General features: G+C 35.1%; 1 protein-coding gene across 7 annotated transcripts in view; it reads left to right on the top strand.

The window, feature by feature from the left end:
- The window catches only part of Cnot6l (CCR4-NOT transcription complex subunit 6 like), an 83,932-nt gene extending 58,153 nt beyond the window's left edge, over positions 1–25,779 (top strand). For 6 of the 7 annotated variants that reach the window (XM_076546679.1, XM_076546677.1, XM_006996869.4 and 3 more), the window contains exons 7-12: positions 1,218–1,375; positions 3,693–3,847; positions 12,030–12,181; positions 15,438–15,665; positions 18,814–19,016; positions 21,706–25,779. In XM_076546679.1, coding sequence (XP_076402794.1) covers positions 1,218–1,375; positions 3,693–3,847; positions 12,030–12,181; positions 15,438–15,665; positions 18,814–19,016; positions 21,706–21,918 — 1,109 coding nt within the window. In that variant the 3' untranslated portion in view covers positions 21,919–25,779. The remainder of the gene's footprint in view (positions 1–1,217; positions 1,376–3,692; positions 3,848–12,029; positions 12,182–15,437; positions 15,666–18,813; positions 19,017–21,705) is intronic. The other variant, XM_076546678.1, reaches the window with a different exon arrangement.
- The last annotated feature ends 547 nt before the right edge of the window (positions 25,780–26,326 follow it).

Raw genomic sequence — 26,326 nt, 5'->3', positions numbered from 1 at the left:
ACTTCACAATGTAGTGGCTTGGGAATGGTTCTGGGTCATTTCCAAAGTAAATACAGAGGATATAAATAACTCCATTTGAAACTTGGCCTTCATTATACAAAGTGGCCATGAACCAGATACTTTACTACCTTTCCTATTCTTGAAACTGAATCCAACTTAAACAAATGTTACTTCATCTTGAATTGCTTACAAATTTATTAAATCAGTGGTTCTCAGTCATGTAGGTTTGTTATAACCAAGTGCATCTCTTTTGAAAATATGCATCCAGGAAGCTAATGCACTGACTTAGTATAGAGTTATATCCTCCTTGGTATCAGTTTTTGTTGTTGTTCATGATTTTTTAAACCTACAAAGTGATTCTAATGGGTACCCAAGATGGAGAATTATTGAGGAAAGACAGGCCTTTTTGTAGTTTAATATGCATGTTAATTTGGGTCAATTCAGAATTTTGTTAAACTTTAGTTCCTGTTTCACAGACATTTAGGGGCCAGAGTTGTGAATTTCTAAGCATCCAGGTGAGCATTGATGCTGCTAGGCCTTAGAGCATATTTTGAGTAGTGAGGGCATCTAGATTATTAGTTTGCTTACAGTTTTTTTTTTTTTAAAATAAGTCAGAATCTTACAAAATGATAATTTTATTTCAGAAATTTACATTAGATTGGCAAAAAGAATTCTTGTATGGCTAAATTTTTGTTAGTTCAGCCCCTTCTGGCTCAGATTAGTGGGAGTAATAATACATCCCCAAAATATTAACTAACGATATTTTGACATGAATGAAATTAGAACCTTTTAATTATAATGAGAGTAAAATTTGCTTTTGTTTTAATTAAACTAAACCCTTTTCTCAGTAAATCACATGCAAACAATACTCTGATTTTCAAAATTTGAACTTATTGATTTCAAAATTTTGAATCTAGATAGTTAAATCCAGACTATTAAACAAACATTGGTGTAATGTATTTCAGTGAAATCATCAGGTAACACGTTAAGTGAAATTGTCTTAAACTTAAAAGGTAAAAGTCATAGAAAATCCTACCTCTGAGAAATCCTGCATTCCAAATGAAACAGGAAAATACTTCAGAATCTACTTCTGGCATTTTGCCATAATGATATATGAACTGTATTTGTGTGCTTATGCAGGTATATTCTTGATTAACAAAAAGTTGCCTAATTTCCTCCCTTTTGTCTGTTTTTTTTTTTTTTCTCTTGCTTCTTAGCATCATTCACGGTTATGTGTTACAATGTGTTATGTGATAAATACGCTACCCGGCAGCTATATGGCTATTGCCCATCCTGGGCATTAAACTGGGAATACAGGAAAAAGGGAATTATGGAAGAAATTGTTAACTGGGACGCAGATATCATTAGTCTTCAGGTAACACTATAGAAATTAAATTGTGTTTAATTTAAAGGTGGACTAAAAATAATAAAAGAACCTTTCTCTGGGAGATAGCCTGTGTTCAAAGCACAACTCAAAAAGAATAGTTCGTTCCTTTAAAGAAAGGGATTATTTTAAAACAGATTAAGAGATTGACACAGTGTAACTATATTGCTGACCAAGGACACACATGCACTTATTTTTATTTACTATTTTCTGAAATTAATGTTGACTCTTAATGCATATTAACAATTTTAACAATTCCCCTGTGAATAATTTATCATAATTACTCATAGAGAAAATTGCAAAAAGGTTACTAGTCTTTCAGGAATATAAGTTTTATTTAGAGTTAAGTTCAGAAGAAAGAGTTTTCTCAAAACTGTTCCTTAAACATTTAAAAAACTGCACAGTAAATCATAAATTTTCTTACTTTATAAACTATCTTTAAAATTTAGACTTACCTAATTTTGTTTCTTTTTTCCAGTACATTTATATAGATCTATATTAGTAAAATTTTTTTATTTATTTTTCAAAAATAATTTAAAAATCCCTTTCAATTCTTTTAAAGTCTTGTTAAGGGCTCAGATCTCAGTAGGTGGACCACTTGAAGAAGGACCCAGTTGTACAAGTTACGTAGCCTTGAATTAGAGAGGAATGCTTTAGAATCTTCTACTTAATAACACTATATTTATTGAATTTAACTGAAGAAGAAATATATTCTTTTGAGATTTAAATTCCTTTTCAACATATTTGAACTAGTTTTTTAAGTAATTTTATTAATTTCAAAGCATATCAAATGTTTTTGTTTTGAAAATTTTAAACTAACAAATAATTGTCTACATTTATTAGATAGTATGGTATTTTAATTTATCTGTACAGTGTGAAATGGCTAAGTAAGGCTTGTTCATCTCCACCACCTCAAATAGTTGCCATTTCTTTTAAAGAAGCTTTAAAATTATTGTATTATTTTGCACATTTTCAATGTATCCTGGGCAGAAAACTGATACCTTGCTTTTTGTTTTTGTTTGTTTTTTGTTTTGTTTTTAGCGACCAGTTATGCCTACATAGTGAGACCCTATCTCAAAAAACGAAAACAAATAAGGAAACAGTTTTTTAAAATAAAATAAAAAAGTAGCTTGATAGTTTTGTTTCTTTATTTTGTATTTTACACTACCTGAAACATAACAAATAAAAATGTTTAAAGAGTAAATGTTCTTAAAAACAGTAAGAAGAACCAGAATTAGGGGAGAAGAAAACAAGTGAATTAGGCTGTGGTTCACTGTTTAGCTTTTGCTTTAGTATTTATAGTAGGAACATGCTCGTGCCTGTGTGAGTGAAATGTAGTTTGAAAGATAAATCAGAATCTATGAAAACTTATGTAACAGCCATAATTTATTATAAAGTATTCTAGGAAAGCTGAAAAATTAGAAAATATGACCAAGGAAAACATGCACTCCTATACATCAAAGAACTAGTATGTTAAAACCTCTGGAGTATTTTAATGTATGCTATTTTTGTTCATTTTAATTTTTAATTATTTCAGTTATTTTTAATAAAATGAGAGATTCTGCTGTTGATGTTTTGTTTATTCACTAATGCAGTTTTCATGTTACTCAAATTCTTAAGTATGTGAGTATAATTATCGGAATACAACTTTCCTGCTGTAGGACTGTTAGTCACTTACAGGTTTTCGCTATAAAAGCAGCTGTTAGCACTTTTATATATCAGTGTCATCACTTCCACATTTGATTATTTCATTTGGAAAGATTTGTTTAAAATGTTCTATGGATCAAAGAATAAAGTCTCTAAATTACTAAATTAGCACATTTTTATGATTGCTATTTTTAAAACTTTCTAAAATTTTAGATTTTTGTTGTTGTTGATTCTGTCACACTCCAGGTATTGTTTCTTTCTACCACAGTTTAAGAAGACTAAGTAATCTTTTTTTCTGTTTACATGAAAGATTTAGTGTTTCCTACCATATAACCTATCATATATGCTTTGTTTAATTGCTAGTCTTGAGGAAGTGAAATGTATTGGAGTGAAATCTAATTTGGGAATCAGGGGAGCTGAAATATAATCCTACTCCTGTTTACTAACCAGTACTGTGAACAAGAGAAAATCATGCCAACCTTATTTTACCTTATGTTTAAAATGCTGCACATGTCAAAGGCACCCGCTACTGATAAGAGAGCAGGATGGCATGTTACTTGAAGTGCTTTATCTTAGTCACCCCTTACTCATGCATAATATTTTTATGTCTTAATCATGCTTTCACTCTGTCATGTATATAATAATTTTTCTTTCATCATAGGAAGTGGAAACAGAGCAATACTTTACTCTCTTTCTGCCAGCATTGAAGGATCGTGGATATGATGGATTTTTTTCTCCAAAGTCACGTGCCAAAATCATGTCTGAGCAGGAAAGAAAGCATGTGGATGGTTGTGCAATATTCTTCAAAACAGAAAAGTAAGTCAGTAAAACAGCACAGAGACATGCACTTAATGACTTTAATTTTTTTTTTAGTGTGACTCTCAAAAGGTGAAGCTAGAGATTGCAAGTGTTGGAGAAGTTCAAACTTTTTCTTAGGAAATGTACTGAAAATGAAGCTATTTATTGTATTATTCTTTGTATTTTTATTGTCAGCTTACTCTAAAAATTTGAGATAGATTTGAAGATTCTGTTTTTAAAATATTTTCATGAAGTAAAATATTAGTTATATGTAAAGTGGAATTAATACCGTATGAAAACAGTAACTGAAGTGGATTACTTTCTGAGATTTCATTTATATGATGAACCTTTTCATCATTTTCAATTAACATTTCATATATCTATTTAATAATTTATTTACTAAATGCTTACTGAACTTTTTTTGTGACAAGTCTGTGCTAAGGGTGAATAATTCCTAATCTCACTAGGACTTCAAATATAGCAGGAAAATATATATATATGCATATATGCTTATATGTATATGAAAGTTGTAGTTACATAGATAAGGAGAGGACAGAAGGAAACCATAGGACTTTGTAAGTGGGAAGTTAAAAAATTAACACTAGTTAAAAGAAAATGTGTGGAAGTGAAAGAGGTTGAATTCCATAGTTAATACTTTAGACTTGATACATTGACAATTATCTACATGCAAGATAGCTGGGTATATGTTTATGCCTGTGTATTAGTATTTCCCTGTTTAATCCCCTTTATAACAAAGTCAGGCATTTTTTTTTTCTGAAGCACATCTTTCCATCATATATATTATTTTTATGTGAACAAAATCAGTGAACTTGAAATCTTTTGGCCCACTTCTCATTTTTATTTACCCGGTTTGTTATCTTTTCTGTGAATTTTTAATAAACATCTCATTTTAAGTACAAGTATAGAACTCTATAGTATTTAATGCCAGAATATATATAGTTCCTTAGTATTTTTGCAAGTTTTATTTTACTAGATAAAAAGTCCTTTCTAATTATTTATATGGATTGTCTTGTTTAAATTTTTAAAGTGACTCAGAGGTAAGTAGATACCTATTTTCTTATTTTTTTTTTTTAAAATAGATAATGACACAGGCAGACAGGTTCTGTGAACAGTGCTTCATGAGGTCTTTCCCTTCATAGTTGACAGAAACAATTTCTATAACAATACAATATTTAGGCTTTTTGTTTCTGCTCTGGCATTACTTTTACTTCTTACAAAGTTACCTCATTTGGAAAAAATGCTCAAATTTGACATTTATTACCAATAATGTTCATAGAAAAATTCCTTTGAAGCATTGTAAGCTTAAAACACTATGTGGTAACAGTAAAATGTTTAATAACATCAAGGTATTTTCCCATTGACTGCCTTCCTCCATCCTTGTCCCCCTTTTCTACCTGGTGCTCTTCCTCTCCTCATCTCTGTCTTCCTAAGACAGGGTCTTTATGTAGCTTTGAGCTCACTGTTAACGTGCTGGGATTACAGGTGTGTGCCACTGCATCTGGTCTATTTCCTCCTCCTACTTTCCAGATAATGTAGAAGATTTTTTTTTTTTTTTTTAAATCATATCCTTAAGCCAGCCGGTGGTGGTGCCCACCTTTAATTCCAGCACTTGGGAGGCAGAGGCAGGCGGATCTCTGTGAGTTTGAGGCCAGCCTGGGCTACAGAGTGAGTTCCAGAAAAGGCTTCAAAGCTACGCAGAGAGACCCTGTCTCCAAAACAAAACAAAGAAAAAACAAACAACAACAACAAAACCATACCCTGTACAGTTTGAAAGGAGGAATTTTAATTCCTTGATAAGTTGCTAGGGTTGGTTCATGTTTTGAAATAATAGTTATAACTGCAGTATAGGAAACTTGAACCATTGATTGGATAGTTGCAGATTCATTCTTAGATTATTAAAGACTGAACTGTTTTTAAAGATGAGTACATAGAAAATATTTTGTTGAATTCTTTTTCTTAACTTCCTTAGCTATTTCCTTCCTAAATAGTATAGCATCATGGAGTCCATAACAGTGGAGACTTAGAATGTGATACATTGTTTAATTAAACCTTTTGCTAATAACTTTCCAAGGACCCCACTTTCTGTGTGCCCCAATATTTTTATTATTACAATGTATATCATTTCTCCCATGTCTTCCCACTTTCTTACTCCTCTCAAACTTCTGGCCTCTTTTTCTTTAATTTTACTCTTACATATGTGTGTGTACACATAGGCCCATCATATTTAAATACAACCTCCTGAGTCTGCAGTGTTGCTCATATGTATGTACATAATTCAGGACTGACCCCTCGGTGTAGGATGACCAGCTAGGGGCTCCTCCTTGGGGAAGACTGTTTCTTCTGTTCTTAGCATTGCGTAGTTCTTTGTCTGAGGGGAAGCTGCAGGGACTCCACTTCTATTTTCTTCTTCCTTCCTGGAAGAGGTGGTAATAGTGCAAAGACTAGGACATCACACCTTTGCTATTCAATTGGCTGTGTGATCCTGAGTAAGTTGTTTACCCTTTCAGATCTATTTCTTCACTTGTTTATTTTACCTTGGAAGAGACATTTTGTTTACAAAATGAACAAAGTCAAAGTAATAGCTGTAGAAGACTATTTTGACTCTGTATGCATTTTCAAAGTCTCTTAAATTAGTGCAGACAGTAATTTTTATCAAAATACCTACCCATATGGTGAAAGAATGGAGTACTTTTGGTAAAAGTTAGGACACAGATTATATTTTATGTTCTAGCTTTTATCGTAGCTTAAAAACGTTACAAAGCTATGCAGACACAGAATGGTGTTTGCCTATTTTTCTTTCATATTTATTTCTAGTCTGTAAGTTTGCATTTACTAAGTTAGTTTTCTTACATTCTAATGATTGATGAGACTCAAGGTCATTTTTATATATTTCATATTTCTATATTTCTATGGACACGTAGAGAATTAGAATATACTGAAATATTCTAGTGATTTCTTTTTAAGATGGCAAGTGGTTGCTGACTATTGAGCCACACTCTAATCCCACCTAGTTTTACTTTGGCAAGGCTCATCAGGACCTTGAAATTTGGCAGGACCTTTTAGGTGCCATCATAAATATCATTTATTTTTAATAGTTAAAGATACCACAGAAATCAATTTTGATTGATCAAATGCCAGAAATGAGTTTGCTTTGTCTTTTATGTCAAATATGACCTATAGTAGGCAAACATGTTATAAAACACATACATGCATTTTATATGTGGGGTGTGTGTGTAGAGAACTGCATTTAAGATTGATTTTTATCTGGACAGCGTAGGAGAGGAAAAGCGTAGGTGGGGAAGCCAGCTTGGTGCTCTTGAACATTTTACTGTTATTACATAGTTTTAAACAACGGTACTTCAAGGAAATTTTCCTATGAACACTGGTAATAAATGTCCAATTCAATTCAAAGGCAATTTTCCCAAATGAGGTAACTTGTAGATGTTATCTAGGAAAGGCCAGGTACTTGCTTCTTTCTTTTTCTTTTTGTATTGTTAAATACAGTTTTGTTCTTGGAAGAAGGGCATTCAGAAGTTATAGTGCCACTCCAAACTGCTACACTTTTTATAAGTATTCTCATTGGCCTCTGGGTTATTGATTATTTTGGTTGCATTTACTAATCTGTGATTTTAATTTTTTAAAATGAGATCTTGAATTCTGGCTTCTAATACTAATTTGCCATCAATTAAATGTGGGGCTGGAACAAGGGCTCATGTTAAGAGTACCTCTGCTGAGGACCTGGGTTTGTTTCCCAGCTCCCATGTTAGGCAGCTCACAACCACCAGTTCCAGAGGATGATGCCCTCTGGTCTCTACAGACACTCTGCACATGTGGCACACATAAACTCACGTAGACACACACATAGACATAAATAAAAATAACAAATCTTTAAAATAGTGTAAAGTTGAGATGTAAAATGGCTTTATGCCACAGTTCTTCTTTTCAAATGTGAGTTAATAAAAACTATTAATCTATTGTCATTATGGGGCTTAAATTGATAAAAGGGTTAGAAGTACCTTCAAGAGTTCTCAGCACTCAAGAGGCAGAGGCTGGTAAATCTGTGTTAGTTGGAGAACAGCCTTACTATGGTCTACATAGTAAGTTCCAGGAATGGAAAGGCCACAAAGAGAGACCCTGTCTCACAAACCCAAATGAACAAAAATGTTAAAGGCTGTGCAGACACAGAGTGGTATTTGCCTATTTTTCTTTCATATTTATTTCTAGCCTATAGGTTTGCATTTACTAAGTTAGGTTTTTTTTGTTGTTGTTTTTGTTTGGTTTGGTTTTTTTTTTTTTTTTTTTTTTTTTTTTTTTTTTGAGACAGGGTTTCTCTGTGTAGTTTTGGTGCCTGTCCTGGATCTCGCTCTGTAGACCAGGCTGGTCTTGAACTCACAGAGATCCGCCTGGCTCTGCCTCCCCAGTGCTGAGATTAAAGGTGTGTGTCACTGCCAGCGGTGCTAAGTTAGTTTTCTTACATGCTAATGATTGATGAGACTCAAGGTCATCCTTTATATATTTCATGCTAAATATACCTTAAGAAATTTACAGAGAAGTGATACAGAAAGGAAGATACTGGTTAACTTTTGGTACCATACTTTCCTCCTCCCTTTTCTCCTGCTCGTCCTCCTCTTCCTCTTTTCACTTTCACATTTCTTTTTTTGTGTGTGTGCATGTAGGGTGGTTGATGTCAGCACATGCACCAGTGACCTGTGTGTAAAAGTTAGGGGCAACGTGAAGGACGAGTCCATTCTCTCCTTCCTCCCTGGTGTAGATTATCGGGCTTTGGAGTGCAAGGGCCTTTACCACACAGAGCTATCTCCCTGGTTCATACTATCTTCTCAATGGTGTTCTGTGTTCTTTTCACTTAGAAGTAAATTTGGGGGAAATACTATTTAAGTCCTATTGTTTTAGTTGCTCACAGTTGGTGTTCAGTGTTGTATTTCTAGTTTTAGTGTAATCACATGGCAACATAGCACATTACTTTTAGACTGCACACTGTTAAGAAATTGTTGCTTATTTGAAGGCTTGTTTTGAACATGTTCTCCTGCACATGAGATACAGTCTTTCTCAAATATATAAGGCTTTTTTAATGCTGTTTTATTATAGTTTTGGTTTTTTAGTCATACCATTCTTGACTATATAATTTTTTTTATGTTCATTTGAGCTTTTGCTAAAAATTTTCAACAAGGGGAACATAGAAAAAAACAATCTTATATGATAAAATAGCGTCAGGGATGATGCTTATAAAGCAGAGTACACCAACCAGAATATAAATACCAAGTGAATTTTAAATACTGAAAAAAAAAATGGCAGACTTAAGATTTTATATATTATCAAAGACTGTTATCGTAAAGCAATAACTAGAAAGTAACTGTAAACTAATGCATGGTAATCAAAAGAAAAATTTCAGTAGAATAGAGGAAGAATGCTATATTTCCTTCCTTCCTTCCTTCCTTCCTTCCTTCCTTCCTTCCTTCCTTCCTTCCTTCCTTCCTTCCTTCCTTCCTTCCTTCCTTCCTCCCTCCCTCCCTCCCTCCCTCCCTCCCCCCTTCCTTCCTCCCTCCCTTCCTTCCTCCCTCCCTCCCTCCTTCCCTCCTTCCTTCCCTCCTTCCTTCCTTCCTTCCTTCCCTCCCTCCCTCCCTCCCTCCCTCCCTCCCTCCCTCCCTCCCTCCCTCCCTCCCTCCTTCCTTCCTTCCTTTTTTTTCTTGTTTCTTTTGAGACAGGGTTTCTTTGTGTAGTTTTGGTGCCTGTCCTGGATCTTGCTCTGTAGACCCAAGCTGGCCTCGCATTCACAGGGATCAATGTAACTGGCTCTGCCTCCCAAGTGCTGGGATTAAAGGCTTCCACCCGGTGATGAGAATGCTATATTTCAAAATGTTTCCTGAATTGCATTCTGTACACCAGAAAGTAAAAGTCACATGGAACATACTTGGTATATGGTGGTTGGGGAAGAATATAAATGGTTGTGTTAAGTTAGTGTTATAAAATATAAAAAGATGTTATTACATATTTATTTAGAGACTCAGTTTCACTACGTAGCATTGGCTGGCCTGGAACTAGCTATGTAGACCAGACTAGGTTTAAACTTAGAGATATCCACCTGTCTCTGCCTCTTAAGAGCTGGGATTAAAGACGTGTGGTACTATACTTGCCTCTTATTTTATTTATGTGTATGTGTGTATATTTTGTATGTTGGATGCCTGTAGAAGCCAGAAGAGGCTGTCAGGTTCCCTTGGAACTAGAGTTACAGTTAGTTGTGTTGTGTCTAATGTGCATGCTGGGAATCAAACTCAGTTCATTTAGAAGAGCAGCAAGTGCTCTTTACCTATAATCTACTTAGCTGCCCCTGTATATTTCATGTCCAATACGATTTCATACTCTGCCATTCTTTTTCTTATGTTTTGTGTTCTTCTAATTTTTTTTTGTTTTGTTGTTGTTTTGTTTTATTTTTTAACAAAGCCATTTGCTGTCTCGGGATCTTTACCTTCTTTTACCTGAATGCTCATAACTTCATTCTTTACATTGGTAGCCTTTTCAGCTTAAGGACTACCTTTTTACTGTACAAGGTGGAAACTGCTTTCTTTAAGGACTCTTGAGTTTGAAATAGGCCATATGACCAGACCCTTTACACATAACTTATTCTAAGCACATCTGAGACATTCAAAATTGGAGCAAGAAGTTGATGGAAAGAATATTGTTTCATCTAGCATCATATCCTGTATAAAGGCCTTTTAGTCAATATTTCAAAAATATTTGTGTGGGATATTTGTGGCTCAATTTTCAAAGCTAGAAAGAATGTAAAGTGATAGATTGTTATGAAATCAAAAATGTATTTTAACTTCTAGTGAAAAGTAGTATGATAAACTGTGTGTGGTGCTACATGCTCTAATCTTATTACTAAGGGTCAAAGGCAGGAAGAGAGAATTACCTGCAAGTTCAAAGCCAGTCAGGGGCTGCTGCTTACCCCGCAGTACTGTTTTGGTTCTCTGTAAATATTTCAAAAACTAATAAAACTGTGTAAATGATGTTAAATAGTATCTTAGTTTGGTTTCTAATGCTCTGATAAAGATCATGACTAAAAGCAACTTGGAGCAAAGGTTTCTTTCATCTTAACCTTATAAGTGATCATCACTAGATGAAGTCAGGTCAGGAAACTGGAGGCAGGAACTGAAGCAAAAGCCATAAATGCCATGAAAGAACACTGCTTATGGCTTTCCCTCAAGGGTTTATTCAGTCTGTTTTCTTACACCACCCCAGTACCACCTGCCAAGGGTGGCATGCTCCCAGTGAGCTGGACCCTCACACGTCAACTTGCCAACAGGCAGTCTTTTTTTTTTGTTTTTTTTTTTTTCAATTGAGACTCCTCTTTCCAGAGAAGTCTAGCTTGTATCCAACTGACAAAACAAGTAGTACAGAGGGCTTGACCAAGCTCACAGTTCTTAAACATCAGCATTAGACTTTTATTATAGCCTACAATTCTATTATACTTAAAATTTGTCACTAAGGAAAGAAAATACTGTAGTATAGAAGCCATCGTCATAGAGAGTCATTTCTTCTTTTGACACAATCTTTTTCTGAACATTTACACATAATTACAGTCTTTGAGTAATAAAAAAAACTAGTCAAAAGTGTGATAATTTTTAGCTGGGAAAAGGGTTGTATTCCTACATTTTCTTGACAATTATCTTGATATGGTACAAAAAAAAAATCTGCAAATGGGGCAGATAGACTTTATTCATTCTCTTTAAGTTGGTGAGTCAGTTAAGATTGTGTGCACCTTGAAATGCCAGACAGTCTGAACAGTCGCTCAAGTAAATGAATTCTCAGATACATCAAATAGTCAGAAATAGATAGAATTGATCCAGCTGCTTCCCCATCCTTACAAGATTGGCTTCTTTCCACATCTGGTTGGTTCACACTTACTTATTAGTCCTTTAGGTACTTGCTAGAAGGGGGAAAGACATGAAAGGATGATGAGGATATATATTTTATCTTTGCTAGATGGGGCCTCCATAAAGTTTATAAAAACCATATTTCTTATTTCCAGAATTATATCACATGACCATTTGTAGCTAGAAAATGACAGATTATCAAGTGTCTGTATTGTGTCCACTCCACTCTTCATGTCTTAGCATGACAGTGTAACTACCTAAGTCATCTAAATATGTGTGCCTTTTAGATTTACACTGGTGCAGAAGCATACAGTGGAATTCAACCAGGTAGCAATGGCGAATTCAGATGGATCCGAAGCAATGCTGAACAGAGTGATGACGAAAGATAACATTGGCGTTGCCGTGGTTTTAGAGGTTCACAAGGAACTCTTTGGAACAGGTGAGTGCCATCTTTGTAATAGTATTAAAATACTATTTAATACAATAGTATTAAAAAGAGACACCATTCCGATTTCCTTATCTCAGAACAGGAAAAGAGAATCTTCGAATCATTTATTACAAAATTGTTTTCTTTTGAGAACTGTAATGGAGATGAATGAGAAAATAATACTAATTATAGAAGTTATCATGTATTTCTTATGATTTCCTGACATAGTCTATAGTTTCTATCATTTTTACTTACAAGGTAATACCTACCTGCCTTTTTAACATACCATTAATTGAAAAAGTTCTTTGAAATAGGGATGTTTTAGTTAGGCTGACTTAGAAATGCAGTCACTTAGTCCTCTCTTGTAGCTTTAGCTTCATGAGTGTGAACCCTTTGTTTTTAAGGTTAAATAGTTGGCTTGTTTTCTTTAATTTCTTTGTTAAATCTGAAGTCTTTGTCAGGGTGAGAATGACATCTTTTATCTGTGTGATCCTTCAGGGTTTTTAGATTATTTATAGCTTCCCTGAGAGTCAGAAATTCATTGTGTACTTGGCATTGTCAAGATCTTTTGTTAGACTCTCTCCTGCCTGCCTGGGAGCTCTTCATTACTCAGTAATGTTTCAGACAGGAACAAGGTGATGAGACCATTACCAGTGCACTTCTCTTTCTGTGCTGCCTGTGAAAGAAAAGACGGTCTTGAGTCCTAGTTTGAATTATTTAGACTATAATTCTGTCACATTTCTCTTTTATACAGTTCTTCAGTTTATCATTAAACAAAATCAGCCTTTAATGTGAGATTTCATGTTTACTTCTTTTTTAACTTTTTCAAATTTTTTTTTTATGTCTTTTTTCTCACTTTCTTCTTCCGGTGTGTTTTGTGCTGCTTTATAGAAATGTCCTTTTTAATTTGCAGAGGAGTAATTCTAAATTACATAGTAATACTTCTACTTCCTAAAATATGTCCCTTATCCTTCTAGAGGAGGAATTTGGTGGGTAGTAGCAAATGGCTTTTTGGGGACTCGTTTTAATATTTAACACAGTGAACATTCACTTATTGCCATCAGTGACATGAAAACTTCTAGGAAAAGCAGACAGCTTACAAAAAATTCAAATTATTCCTTCAGTTTCATATAGCAGATTACTTTGGTAATTTATTTTCTCAATGTTGAAGAAAATTAAATATGATAAGATTTAGAAAGAAGCATACTTTTACCAAAATATCAGACTTAGAAATTGGGCCTTATTCTTTAGAGTTTATATTTCAGTAGAAAATTCTGAGATATTCTTAAGAAAATTTCAGTAGAAAACTTAGGTTTGCATCTTCTGTGATACTTCAACAGTCCCAAAGTATATAAATTTAAAAAGCGAGAAGCTCCTGTCTTATCACAATCTAGAAATAGCTCCTACTCGTTTCTTTTTATGAATCCAAGTATAAATATATAAGTATTTGTGTGTTTGTATATATGAATATTTGTATACATATATAGGATATATAGGTTTATGTAAGTGGTGTTATAGCATTAATATTGAATTTTATGCCTTGCCTATTTTAGGGTCATCTTTCTAATTGCTTTGTGTGAACTCAGGGTAGTCAGCCACGTAATGCTTTCAATACTCGGGTAATTGGAAGATGATATTCAGCTATATACATTCTTTCCCTAAAATTATGTTCAAAATTAACATCAACACAATATTTTTCAAAAGGTGGACATAGTAATTAATAAAATAAAATTGTGGAAAGTAAACTTTAATAGATGCTGACAGAACGATAAAAGTATTTAAACTTTTGAGAACACACAGTTCTCTGATTTTTGTTTTTTTTTTTTTGTTTTTTTTTTTTTTTTTTTTTTTGGTTTTTCGAGACAGGGTTTCTCTGTGTAGCTTTGCGCCTTTCCTGGAACTCGCTTTGGAGACCAGGCTGGCCTCGAACTCACAGAGATCCGCCTGCCTCTGCCTCCCGAGTGCTGGGATTAAAGGCGTGCGCCACCACCGCCCGGCTTGATTTTTGTTTTGAAATGAATGTTTGCATATGTGTATGTGCACAGTGTGCATGCCTGGTACACACGGAGGCCAGAAGAGTTGTTGGATCCACTGGAAGTGGAGTTGCAGGCAGTTGTGAGCACTCTGATGTGAGTGCTAGAAACTGAATTCTCAGACTCTTCAAGAGCAGCAAGTGCTATTAACCACTGAGCCGTCTATCCAGTCCTACAGTTTCCATTTTAAAATTAACTTTATTTGGGGCCAGTGGTGATGCACGCCTTTAATCCCACACTCAGGAGGCAGAGGCAGGTGGATTTCTGTGAGTTTGAGGCTATCCTGGTCTATAGAATGAGTTCCAGGATATCCAGGGCCACACAGAGAAACCCTGACTTGAAAAAAAAAAAAGAAATAATAACTAGAATTTATTTGGGGATTCATATGCTTTCTTATTTCATTTTCTTTAGGTTCATATAATGTTGCTGATTTTTCCTACTGAGTTTTCACTATTCAGCTTGTGAAATGAAAGACAGATAATGTATTGTACAATGGCAAGAAATTCAGTATTGGTTAATTCAACTGGAAACTCTCTCACTAGATTATTATGCTAATTAAATAAGAGGCACTTAAAAGTGCTTACTTGTGCTTAAAAGAAGGCTTAGCAGTTAAGAGCATGTATTGTTTGTCCAGAGGATAGGTTCCTAGCATCTATATTTAACCAGCTCCAAGAGATCAGTGCCCTTGTCCTGGTCTCTATGAGCACTGTATTCATGTACCGACTCCATACTCTGATACACATACATACACCATTTAAAATTAAAATAAATGACTTGCTTGCTTAAACTAAGAACTCAGCAGATGAAAAGTACTATAACCCAAATACTGATTGTATTATGAAATAATTCCTAGCATCAGCATGTACAGCAGGAGTCAGCAAAGCTGTTCTGTAATGATCGAGATACTAAATATTTTAGGCTCTGTGAGCCACAGAGAGTCTCTTCGAAAAATGTAAAACTACCTTTAGCTCACAGAGGCTATAATAGAAATATGTAGTAGACCAGGTTTATTCCATAGGCTACCATTTGTTAACATGATTGTGATGAATAACTAATATATCATGATTTCCAGAATTACCCTTTAGCTTCTCAGATAAGTTTGAGATAAAAATCAATATAAGTTTATAGAAAAGAATAAAGAAGTAGCTATGGATCTTTTTCAGGAAACTTTTAAGGTACTAGTATTTAAGAAACATAACTTTCTACATTTTCTTTTTTATGATGTTTAAACTTAGGTATGAAGCCTATTCATGCTGCAGACAAACAGCTGCTTATAGTGGCAAATGCCCACATGCATTGGGACCCAGAGTATTCTGATGTGAAACTTATTCAGACCATGATGTTTGTCTCAGAGGTTAAAAACATTCTGGAGAAAGCCTCAAGTAGGCCTGGCAGCCCAACCGCAGATCCTAATTCCATCCCGCTGGTGCTATGTGCAGATCTTAACTCATTGCCAGATTCAGGTATTTACAACGTCATTTTTTCCTCGCTTACAGTTTTGCTTTTAGTCTTGGTTGAAAAGCCACCTATCTCCTAACAGGGCTTTCTCTTCTAAATTAAGGAACATACCAGTTGGAATTTGGGGCGGGGGGAGTTGAAATGATATAATCGGTGCCTGCCAGATTATAATAAGAAGGGAGCCGTGGGAAGATAAACCCCTCTCACACTCTGCTCTTATCTGCCAGGGCTGCCCATGAACCAAGTCCAGCTAGGAGCTAAAGGGATAGGAAGGATTTATAGCCATGCAAGATCAACAACCTTCTGAGGCACAGAGTTGATTAGAGAAGAGCACTCTTTAGAGAACATTCATTACAGATAACTATCTCACATAATAATCTTGGCAAGTTTTCATTGATCTTTCTGTACTTAATACTAGTATAAAGAGCCAAAAATTCTAGTAAGATTGTGTATCACACTACTGGACTACTTTATGTCTGAATTTCATCTTTGTAAGACTTGAGTTCTCTATTTTAGATCCTGGATTTCTTTCCTTTTTTAAAAAATTTTATTTATTTATTATGTATCCCTGCATGCCAGAAGAGGGTACCAGATCTCGCTATAGATTGTTGTGAGCTACCATGTGGTTGCTGGGAATTGAACTCAGGACCTCTGGAAGAGAGTAGCCAATGTTCTTAACCTCTGAGCCATCTCTCCAGCCCCAAGATCGTGGATTTCAAATGCAAAACAAAAAAATATAAGTCCTGTACTATTAGTAAAACATATTCTAAAAATTATATATTACTATTAAGGTATTTAATCCATACCCTCAGTAGGGATCAAACCCAAGATTATTGCATGTTAGGCAAGCATTCCACCACTGAATTATGTCCCCAGCTGTCATTTGGCTAGTCAGAATAGTCACTCAATAGCAAATATAAAATAACTGAAGTGCCTATACCTGGGATTTGTAAATAGTCACCAACCTTAGTAAATATCTTGTTCATAGTAAGTAAATGCTGAAATCTTTGCAAATACTTGGTTTGACCCCTAGGCCAACTGGCACCTTCTTTCCTTCCTCTGCCTCTCCTATCCTCCCACGTGTATATGCATGTATACACGGTGGTATGTGTGTGCATGTGTGCTCACACACTCACCAGAAGTCAACCTTGGGTGCCATCCACCTTGTTTGTCACACTATGTCCCTACCTGCCTAGGGATCACCAAGTAGGGTATGCTGGCTGACCAGTGAGCCCCAGGGATCTGTCTGCCTGTATATCCCCAGCACTGGTCTTCCAAGAACTCTCCACCACACTCAGGTTTCCAGCGGTTCTGAAGCTTGGACTTGAGCTCTAATGCCTGCATGGTAGTCCCTTTACTGAGCTGTCTCCTCAGCCCACATCCCTCTTCCTTAGTCTTTTACAAAAATAGTTAAATTCTCTAAACGTGTGTATTTTTCTTGTATTATTTCATGTGATTTCTTGAAACCATTTATAATAGCTATTAGTATCATTGTTCCCATTGATACTACTAGTATCATTGTTACCAAAGCATAGTTCACTGGCTCAAACCAGACTGTCAGGGTTGGATCTTGATTCTGTTGTTTAGGTGCTATACATGCTATTCAGTTTGGGGATAAGCATTTTATTGACCTCATTATATTGTTTGCCTAGCATATTATAAATGCTAGATAAGTTGCATTTCCTTTTGAATTATTCATAACACCGACACTCATTTTACTTCATTTTTTCTATCATTCTTAATCACTAATAGATGAATTTAATAGTATTGCTAACTAATAATAAAAAAAGTAAGAGACTTTTCATGTTTGCTACTCGGTAGCAACTTTTTGAAGCTGCTATTTTCAGCTTTTTAGACATGTTAGCATTTAGTCTCTGGCATATAATGTTATTTAGACATGAAATGTTCTTCATAGGTGTCAGACTGAGACTCAGTGCTACCTAAAAATGAATAATGGGGGAGGGGAGCTGGAGAGATGGTTCAGTTGTTAAGAGTACTGACTGTTCTCCCAGAGGGCCGCGTTTCAATTCCTAGCCCCCACATGGTGACTTAAAACCATCAGGAATCTTAATTCCAGGAATCTTGACAGAATTTCTGGCCTGTGAAGCACCAGGCATGCATGTGGCACACAGGTACACAGACTTGTAAACAGAACACTCATACACAGAAAAATAATAATTAAAAAAATAAATAATGATACTTCCAAGTTAACCCTGAATATTGAATTGAGGATGAATAATCTAAACATTCTTTTTATATATCCCTAATGTTATTGATTGATTATTATAACTACTGCTAAAGAGATAAATCTTGGCTAGGGTTTTTATTGCTGTGAAGAGACACCATGACCATGGCAACTCTTACAAAGTAAAACATTTAATTGGGGCTGGCTTACAGTTTCAGAAGTTCAGTCCATTATCATCATGGTAGGGAGCATGTCGGCGTGTAGGCAGACATGGTGCTGTACATCATGATATGCAGTCCAAAGGAAGTCGACTGAGGCACTGCAGTACCCTGCACATAGGAAACCTCAAAGCCCGCCCCCACAATGACACTTCCTCCAACAAGGCCATACCCACTTCAGCAGAGCCACACCTCCTAATAGTGCCACTCCTTATGAGATTATGGGGGCCAGTTACTTTCAAACTACCAGAAGACAGTGATTTAGAATAATACTACAAAAATACAGTCAAGACTTCTGGTGAATGCTATTTAGGCTCTAGAAGTCCTCTGAACCCAAAGAACCATTAAGATTGACAGTATTCCTGGATGGTCCTGATACATTGTTCTGAAATTAACAAATGCCTTTCAATGTGGTTGAGTTATATGAAATTGCTGGTGTTTAATTTAAAAAAACAAAACAAAACAGGAACACTTTTGTTTGTTTTTTATTTTGTTTCTGTGTTTTTATTTTTTTTCTGGGATAGGATCTCATGCAGCCCTGGCTTGCCTGGAGCTTCCTATGTAGACCAAGCTGGCCTGGAACTTAGAGAAACCAGCCTGCCTTTCTGTTTCTTAGATACTAAGATTAAAGACATGTACCACCAAATCCTGCTAAGAGTTTCATAGGACTTAACCAAATTGCTCTAGACCTGGTGTGTCTAGCTTTGTACTAAATATTAAAGGGCAGTGTTCCTTTCTTTATTCTGCTAGGTGTTGTGGAATATTTAAGCAATGGAGGAGTAGCTGACAACCATAAAGACTTCAAGGAACTAAGGTACAATGAGTGTCTTATGAACTTCAGCTGTAGTGGAAAGAATGGAAGCTCAGAAGGGAGAATCACACATGGCTTCCAACTTAAGAGCGCCTATGAAAATAACTTGATGCCTTATACCAATTACACCTTTGATTTCAAAGTAAGTAGCAGTCTCTGGGCTGGCATATGAACTATTTCAAATAAAAGTATGTAAAAAAAGAAGAGTATAAAACCCTATGATTAAGAGTTTGAAGAGCTAGAGAGAGAGTACTTAGACCAACTGCTCTTTCAGAGGACCTGAGTTTGACTCCCAATACTTACCTGGCAGCTTCTAGGGGATCTGATGCCATCTTCTGACCTTTGTCAGCACCAGGCCCCCAGATGTTCCACAGACACACATGCAGAAAAAGTATCCATATACATGAAATCAAAGAATGATCACTGATTCAACAGGCAATCTCCAAACAACAAACACACAAAAATCCAGTCTCAAATGTATGATTTGCATAGACAACTAAAGAAGGAATTTTGTTAGGTTTTGTGGTTATTATTGATGTCATTTGAATTCTTAATGAACTTTCATTTGTTCACATTTCAGATATTAGTGACAATAGCCAGTATTTCTAAAATTTTTACTATGTGTCAGTCATTGTTGAAAGCACTCGGGTATATATTAATACAGTTAATCTTCACTTGTTTACCACCACCTGTGCTTAGCAAGAATTTAAGCACCTAATATAGCTGAACTCACTTGGAATGAATTTATACAATATTCTGTCCAATTTTTCTTTGGATATCTTATTTATCTTATTTCCCAAGTTTCTTGTAGGGTGGGGTCATAGATTGTGTTTAATGTCAGTCTTACCCATGCAGTCACATTAGTATATTCCCAGGTCATCCATGGAGCAAGTGTGTAAAAGGAAAAGGAAGTCTTAACCATAAGGGAACCTGTTGTTCATGTTCAGGACAAGATCCTCCAAAAAGACTGATGATGACAGTGACTCTCTGTGGTTACTCACTTCCTTTTGTCCATTTTCTGATCATTTCATCTACCTGTAGCTCTTCTCTTTACCTGTTTGACTTTCTGTCATTTCTAGAATGAATTGTATATCTTGTTCTATCCTAAGTATACATATATAGATGTAGAACATTGTTAGTATAGAAAGCGTAGAGAAATTATAGTATAATACAAAAGGAAAATTATTAAATAGGCTTATTCACATCTTAAATAATCCTTTTCCTTTTTTGTTCTATTTTCTGTCTGTTTAGTTTTTTGAGACAGGTCTCTGTGGCTGACCTGTAGCTCACTATGTAGACCAGGCTGGCTCTGAACTCAGAGATCCACCTGCCTATGCCTCCTATGTGCTGGGATGAAAGATTAAAGTTGGGCACCACTATGCCCAGCCTCCTTTCTTAATTTTTGATGTTTGTCTACTTCTTTCCAAACAAAAGTATAAGGAAGAAAGAACTGTATGTTGATATTAGTCAGCTTTCATAGTTAGAAAACAGAAATAAAACTGCTTAGAAGTTAATGTTCTACTGTTAGATAACTATCCATTGGTAGCTTTTGTATTGTTTTATCACTCTCTTATACATGGTGATGGGCAGTAAAACTTTTAAGAACTAACTTTCTGGGGAGAAGTAAGCCTTGATTTGTAATGTTTTCTGTGGGTTGTATACTTTTCTAATTAACTTTTGTTCGCATTGTTGACAATGGTACTATTAAAGTTGGCAATCTCCAGCTCTAGCGTATTACTGTTTTTGCAGTTGAAAGATATACTTCTATGTTTAGTGATATGTAGTTTACTATAGTTTAAATCCTATCTTTATAATTATAATAATATATAAAACATTGTCAGCATATCCCAGAAAAAAACTGTAAATAAAAGTTTCCCAAAATAAGTGTTCAGTAATTAAATAGTTATTATTGTTGTCTTGGTCTGTGAGTAGGTTAAGAGAAAATTTTATTTCTTCCTTTTTGAAAGTTTACTTTTTACTTGTCCATGAACTATAAATTTAAAAAAAAAAAACTTGGCGTATTAGTTTAAACCATCTACCTTGATCTTCTGAATTGGTCTAAAATCACTTAAAAAAAAAAAGTTCTTTAACAACATATCTTTCATGTAGCACATACCTGTAATCCCGGCACTTGGGAGGGTGAGGAAGGAGGATCTTGAATTCAAACCTATCTGGGTTAGATAGCAAGTCTCCACTACATTAAAGGAATGGATGAATGAATTTCACGTGTAGAAATATTCCTTTCTACTTGAGTGTGGGCTCTCTTGATATATGTAAGCATTAGATGAGGTGAAATCTATGTACAGCCTAGGATGGTGGAGGCACATTAGTTTTGCTATGTACTAATCAAATGAGTCAAATGATCTAGCTCTGGGAAATGGAACAGGTGTTATATATACAGCTGCATGTCTTCATGCATGTGTCTGTTCCTGCTAATTGATACTTTGCTTCAGTGCCAGAATTTGTAGAAATGAGTATTTTAAACTAAGCAAATTAGGACAGTTAACTATATATAGTAGCTTGCATGACTGTTAGATTTTACCAAATCAAGCAAGTCTGTTTAGCTTTTTAGTTTTATCATTTATGTATAAATGTAAAACTTTATGATTCAGTAGGATTCTGTGTTTCTCTATTCAGCCACCTTTATTCATGTAATAACCCATTAAAGATTACAGCCTTGTTTAATCTACAGTCAGGATAACAGGTACCAGGAATATAGGTTACTTAGTTATTTAGCTTTTCCAAATTAAGGATTGTTCTTTTATGGAGTTTTTCTCTTTTTCTAAATATATTTTTCTTTCCCCTCCCCGTTATCCCTAATCTCTTTCCAGGGTGTGATTGACTACATTTTCTATTCCAAGACTCATATGAACGTGCTTGGTGTCCTGGGGCCTTTAGATCCTCAATGGCTGGTTGAGAACAACATCACTGGGTGTCCACACCCTCACATCCCTTCAGACCACTTCTCACTGTTAACACAACTTGAACTCCACCCTCCACTCCTGCCTCTTGTCAATGGTGTTCACTTGCCTAATCGGAGGTAGTGGAGTACAGCCCCGCCAAGACGGGGATCTGTCGCTATGGACTTGTACAGTTGTAAATCAAAGTATGTAGGAGTGAAGTATGGCCATCCTTAAGCTGCTGCTTCAGGTTCCTTTCATTATGTGTTTGCTATAAGACTTTGTATGTTTTTGTGCATACTGATATCATTTGGCACTAGGGCTGGAACCAAAGTATTACCATCTGTCTCTATCCAAAAGTTTAATATATTTAAAATTGGATTTCTTCTCTTCCTATTATATTAGAAAACAGCATTCACAATTCACTAATTTGAGGCCCAACACCAGTGTTGTTCTCTAAAAACAAATACATTCTTTGGAATAATTTCAAATAAGCCAACCATTTTTGTAAAAAGGGATTTTTACAAACTCCAAATACAAGATTTTCAATTGAATGATGGCATGCCTTATAGGAAAAACTTTGAGTTTCTGTTTCCCTTCATAACAAACTGATTTTTGGCTCCCAAGTCATTTGCACATTTACAAAGCACTTAAATTTGCTTGATTTGTACATTAAATGTGATATAGCCACTAGCCATAATAAGATAATTTGAAAAATGAAAATAATTGCACAACATGCTTTCAAAATCAAGCATAGTATGTGACAGTTTGTTGGCCAAATGCTGGTTGTTTTGTTTGAGGAATCCCCCTTTTTTTCTTTTCTTTTTCTCTTTTCTCTCTTGGTCTGCCTATTAGTTGTAATCTTTTTAGAATTATTAACTCTAAGTCCATCTCTCCAGTTCATTTATAGGAAAGTAGCAGATATATACTGCCATACATCTTGAAAGTAGAACTTGGTATTTTTAGGATGCCCACAAAATTAGTGTCTGGTATTTTTCATTTTTCATGTCCACTCTTCTTTTCTGTCTGGTTGTACTGGAAAAAAAAAAAAAAAGATAAGATCCATATTGTCTTTACCACTACAGTTTAATGTTCAAAGAAAATTGTTGAATGAAAAGCCCCTGGTCAAAGTTTGAAAAAGGGAAAGCCATATACTATTACACATATTTTCCAAAGTAAGTTAAATGGCTGTTTTGTTTGTTTGTTTGTTTGTTTGTTGTTTTTGTTTGTTTGTTTGAGGTAAAAATAGAGAGGATTTTGAGGAGAAGACAGACTTGGGGAAGTAGTTGAAAACTTTGGATCATTTTTTTCTGACTCTAGCTGCCAAATGGCCATCATATGCTTTTAATCTTTGTTGCCATATCTGTCTAGATTTGAATTAAGCTACTAGTTTATTCCCAAAGTTGGATGCCTCTAGATGTATTGGAAACCAACCCCCCACTTTGTTGTTGGCCAAGAGGGGCCACTTGAAAGTCTGACTTGAGAGGCAGAGAGCATAAATACCATTTTGTGGGGAGAAAATTAGTTGGCTGCTTGATGTTAATTATGGCACAGTAACATTGGAAAAGGTTGTGTCTGTGTTTTTAAGTTTTTCTTTATTCTGCTTTTTTGCTGCTATAAGAGTTTTCTGAAATTTATATTTTAAACTTTTCATGCACTTTACTGTTTCTAGTATCAAAATGTGATATTTTTAATAAACAAGAAATTTTCCATTATGTGAATGAAATTTTAAAAGAAAATAGCCTATATTTGTGTCTCACTAATATATAAAGTACAAGTCAAATTTAAATTATTTAATTAGTTATAAATATATACAAATTGTCTCCTCTTTCAAACCTGACATCTTAGGCTGTTTTATTAGTGTTAAATGATACATTTCCTGTGGCTATTTTATACTAATTTCTTCCATAGTTTACTGATCAGGCTATATAAAATAATATTTCCCCAAAGGGTAATTTTAGTGGGATGAGGGTGGTGGGATGATGTAATATCACACAGGATTGCATTCAGAAGAGCTCTGTAAAGCCTAAACTCCCTTTTAAAAGTGCCTAGTGACAGAGGCGTTGTCATCTATTGTAATTGGAATGTCACTGTAGTTCAGCAAAGTTTGATGTAAATAAAATATTCTTTTAAAAATGTTAAAGTACCTGAATAAACAAATAAGCAGAAGAAACCCTTAATGACAGATTTTCCTCAGTGTTCAGGTATCCCTTCTTATATACCTCAAGCATCCAACATCTAGCCATGCAAATTGATTATCTGAAGCATAGTACTGGAAAGTAGAATAGCATGAAAAACTTAATTTTGTGGACATTACCTTTTTTTTGTAATCAGCTACTTACTGTATGTTTAATTTAGATCTTTTGTTTTGGGTGGGTTTTCTGCTCTGGAGGTATATGCACTAACAGAACGTTCTTCTTCTTTCATAGACGCATGTTTATTAGCAATGTGAGCAATATTTCCTACCATACTTCACTCCCGATATTTTTTGAGATGTTTGTATAAATGAAATTTAAAGTTCACTTATGATTGTATATGAACCACAGAGGAGCCCATTTATTAATAAAAAAAATCTTTTTTAATAGTTAAATGTAGAGGGGAAAATAAAAAAATTGGGAAACATTGTAAACAGCTTAAGTTTATTTTGTGTATGATCAAGGCACTCTGTTGCAAGAAGGTGTGTAATTGGGTCTCTCTGCTTCCAAATGCACTCTTTCAAACCATTCATCATCCTGTGTATTTTAATGTGGTTTTTGTAAATGTTGGTAAAGTAGATGATTGTGTTTTGTTTTGGGTGGCACACACCTAGGGCATGGTAACCCAGCTTTCATGTGCACGGTTTCCCTTTAGCCTCTTGCCCAGATTTCACACACTGTTTCCCTTTGTTCCCTTTGTAAAAGGAGTGGTATCTTGTTTTGAGCTGCCAGTTCAGATGATCAGAAATGCTGCTGTCCTCAGCATTGTCTTGTTAAATGCATGCCATTTGGAACTTTGGCAGTGAGAAGCCCAAAGGACAAGGTGAATGACATGGTATATATTCAATGAAGTGAGTCATGTGTGCTCATATACTTTCTAGTTCTCAGAATAAGTGAATAAGCTTTATGCCGTTGGGCTGCTGCATATTTTATGTGATGATAAAAGAAAATTTGGGCATTTTTAGATTGTGCTATGTATTTTTTTAACTGTTAAATATGATTTCTGGTAATTTTCTTAAGAACTGGAGTGTTAGGTTTATTAAAACGGTGTTGTTTGAGGAAGGGGAAACTGCACTGTTTGCCATCGTAACAGTCATACAAGTGCATGTCAAGTCACCCACTGTCAAGCATCAGTATCCTCCTCATAGCTTTACACACTTTGATGGGGAATATTGCAGCATCCTCAGGACTGACATCTGGAAAAGGCTCAAATCCACTTACTGCTCCTTGCTTGTTGACTTTGTTTTTACAATATTGTGCCTGGTGTCAACTTTTAAGCAACAGCACTGCCTAAAAGCAAGCAGAGAACAGAATCCCAGCACCATTCTGTAGGCAACTTTTTAGAATTCAGATACAGTAGATCTGTTCAAGATTTATGATGTTTTATGTAAAAAAAATTTTGTACAACATAGCTGAATATTTTTGTTTGATTTATTTGATGTAAGGCGTGTGAACATTCATTTGAATATCACATGTTAAAGTCAGGTATGGCACAATGGGTTCTGAGACCAGCTTCCCCCACCCTCCCATTTGCCTTGTTCCAATCTTTATTTTCAAATTACGTTTCTGATAGTTATAGGCAGATACTTAATTTTACTAATAAGCATCCTGTGTGAATGTATTTTAAAAGCCACTGTGTTTTAGTGTTATACTTTGTGGAAATACAAAACGTATCCTTTTTTTTTTTTCTTAAAGTCATATATCACTGAGAAGGGAGAAAGTTGAAAACTAAGACTCATATCACTTGAATCTGTGGCAGATTATGTTAAAATTGAGGGTGTGGCACATTAAACCTAGAACATGGACAAAACTGTGCTCCGTTTAAAAATTCTGTCTCCTGAGTATGTCTTGTCAGTAGGTGAATTTTAAGTCTGTATTGTATTTCTAAGATGTCATAAAAATGACAGGTCCCACCTGTACACTCAATAGCAGATAGCAGAGGGAGGGGGACACAGGAGAAGTAGATTGAGCACGTGCATTGAAGGAGCCAGGAGCATAGAGCTTCATTTCTAATGCAAAAGTAGACTTCCTGGTGTTAAAAATGGACTTTGTTCTAATACTGATTTAAAATTTAATCTTTTATATTCTGAGTTTCTGAAATATCTTTAATAGTTTTGCAAAGTATACTAACTGGTTGGTAGCGTCAGCTACAAAAAACAAATTGTATTACAATAATGGTCCTGTAGCAAGCAAAATCTCTTTGTCACATGTTCAAAGTAACAAACGTTTTGACTGAAATGTGAGCTGTCATGTTTGTAAGGTTTTTTTCTTCCCTCTCCCCATAAAACCCAAAGTAACTCTTTTCTGATGTGTTCAAAGATTTGTTTACCGACTTTCCATTTGGTTTGTATCATATT

The sequence above is a fragment of the Peromyscus maniculatus genome, chromosome 10 (assembly GCF_049852395.1).
Source record: "Peromyscus maniculatus bairdii isolate BWxNUB_F1_BW_parent chromosome 10, HU_Pman_BW_mat_3.1, whole genome shotgun sequence".
Lineage (NCBI taxonomy): Eukaryota > Metazoa > Chordata > Mammalia > Rodentia > Cricetidae > Peromyscus > Peromyscus maniculatus.
The sequence above is the reverse complement of the archived record's forward strand: the minus strand, read 5'-3'. Positions and strand labels throughout refer to the sequence as shown.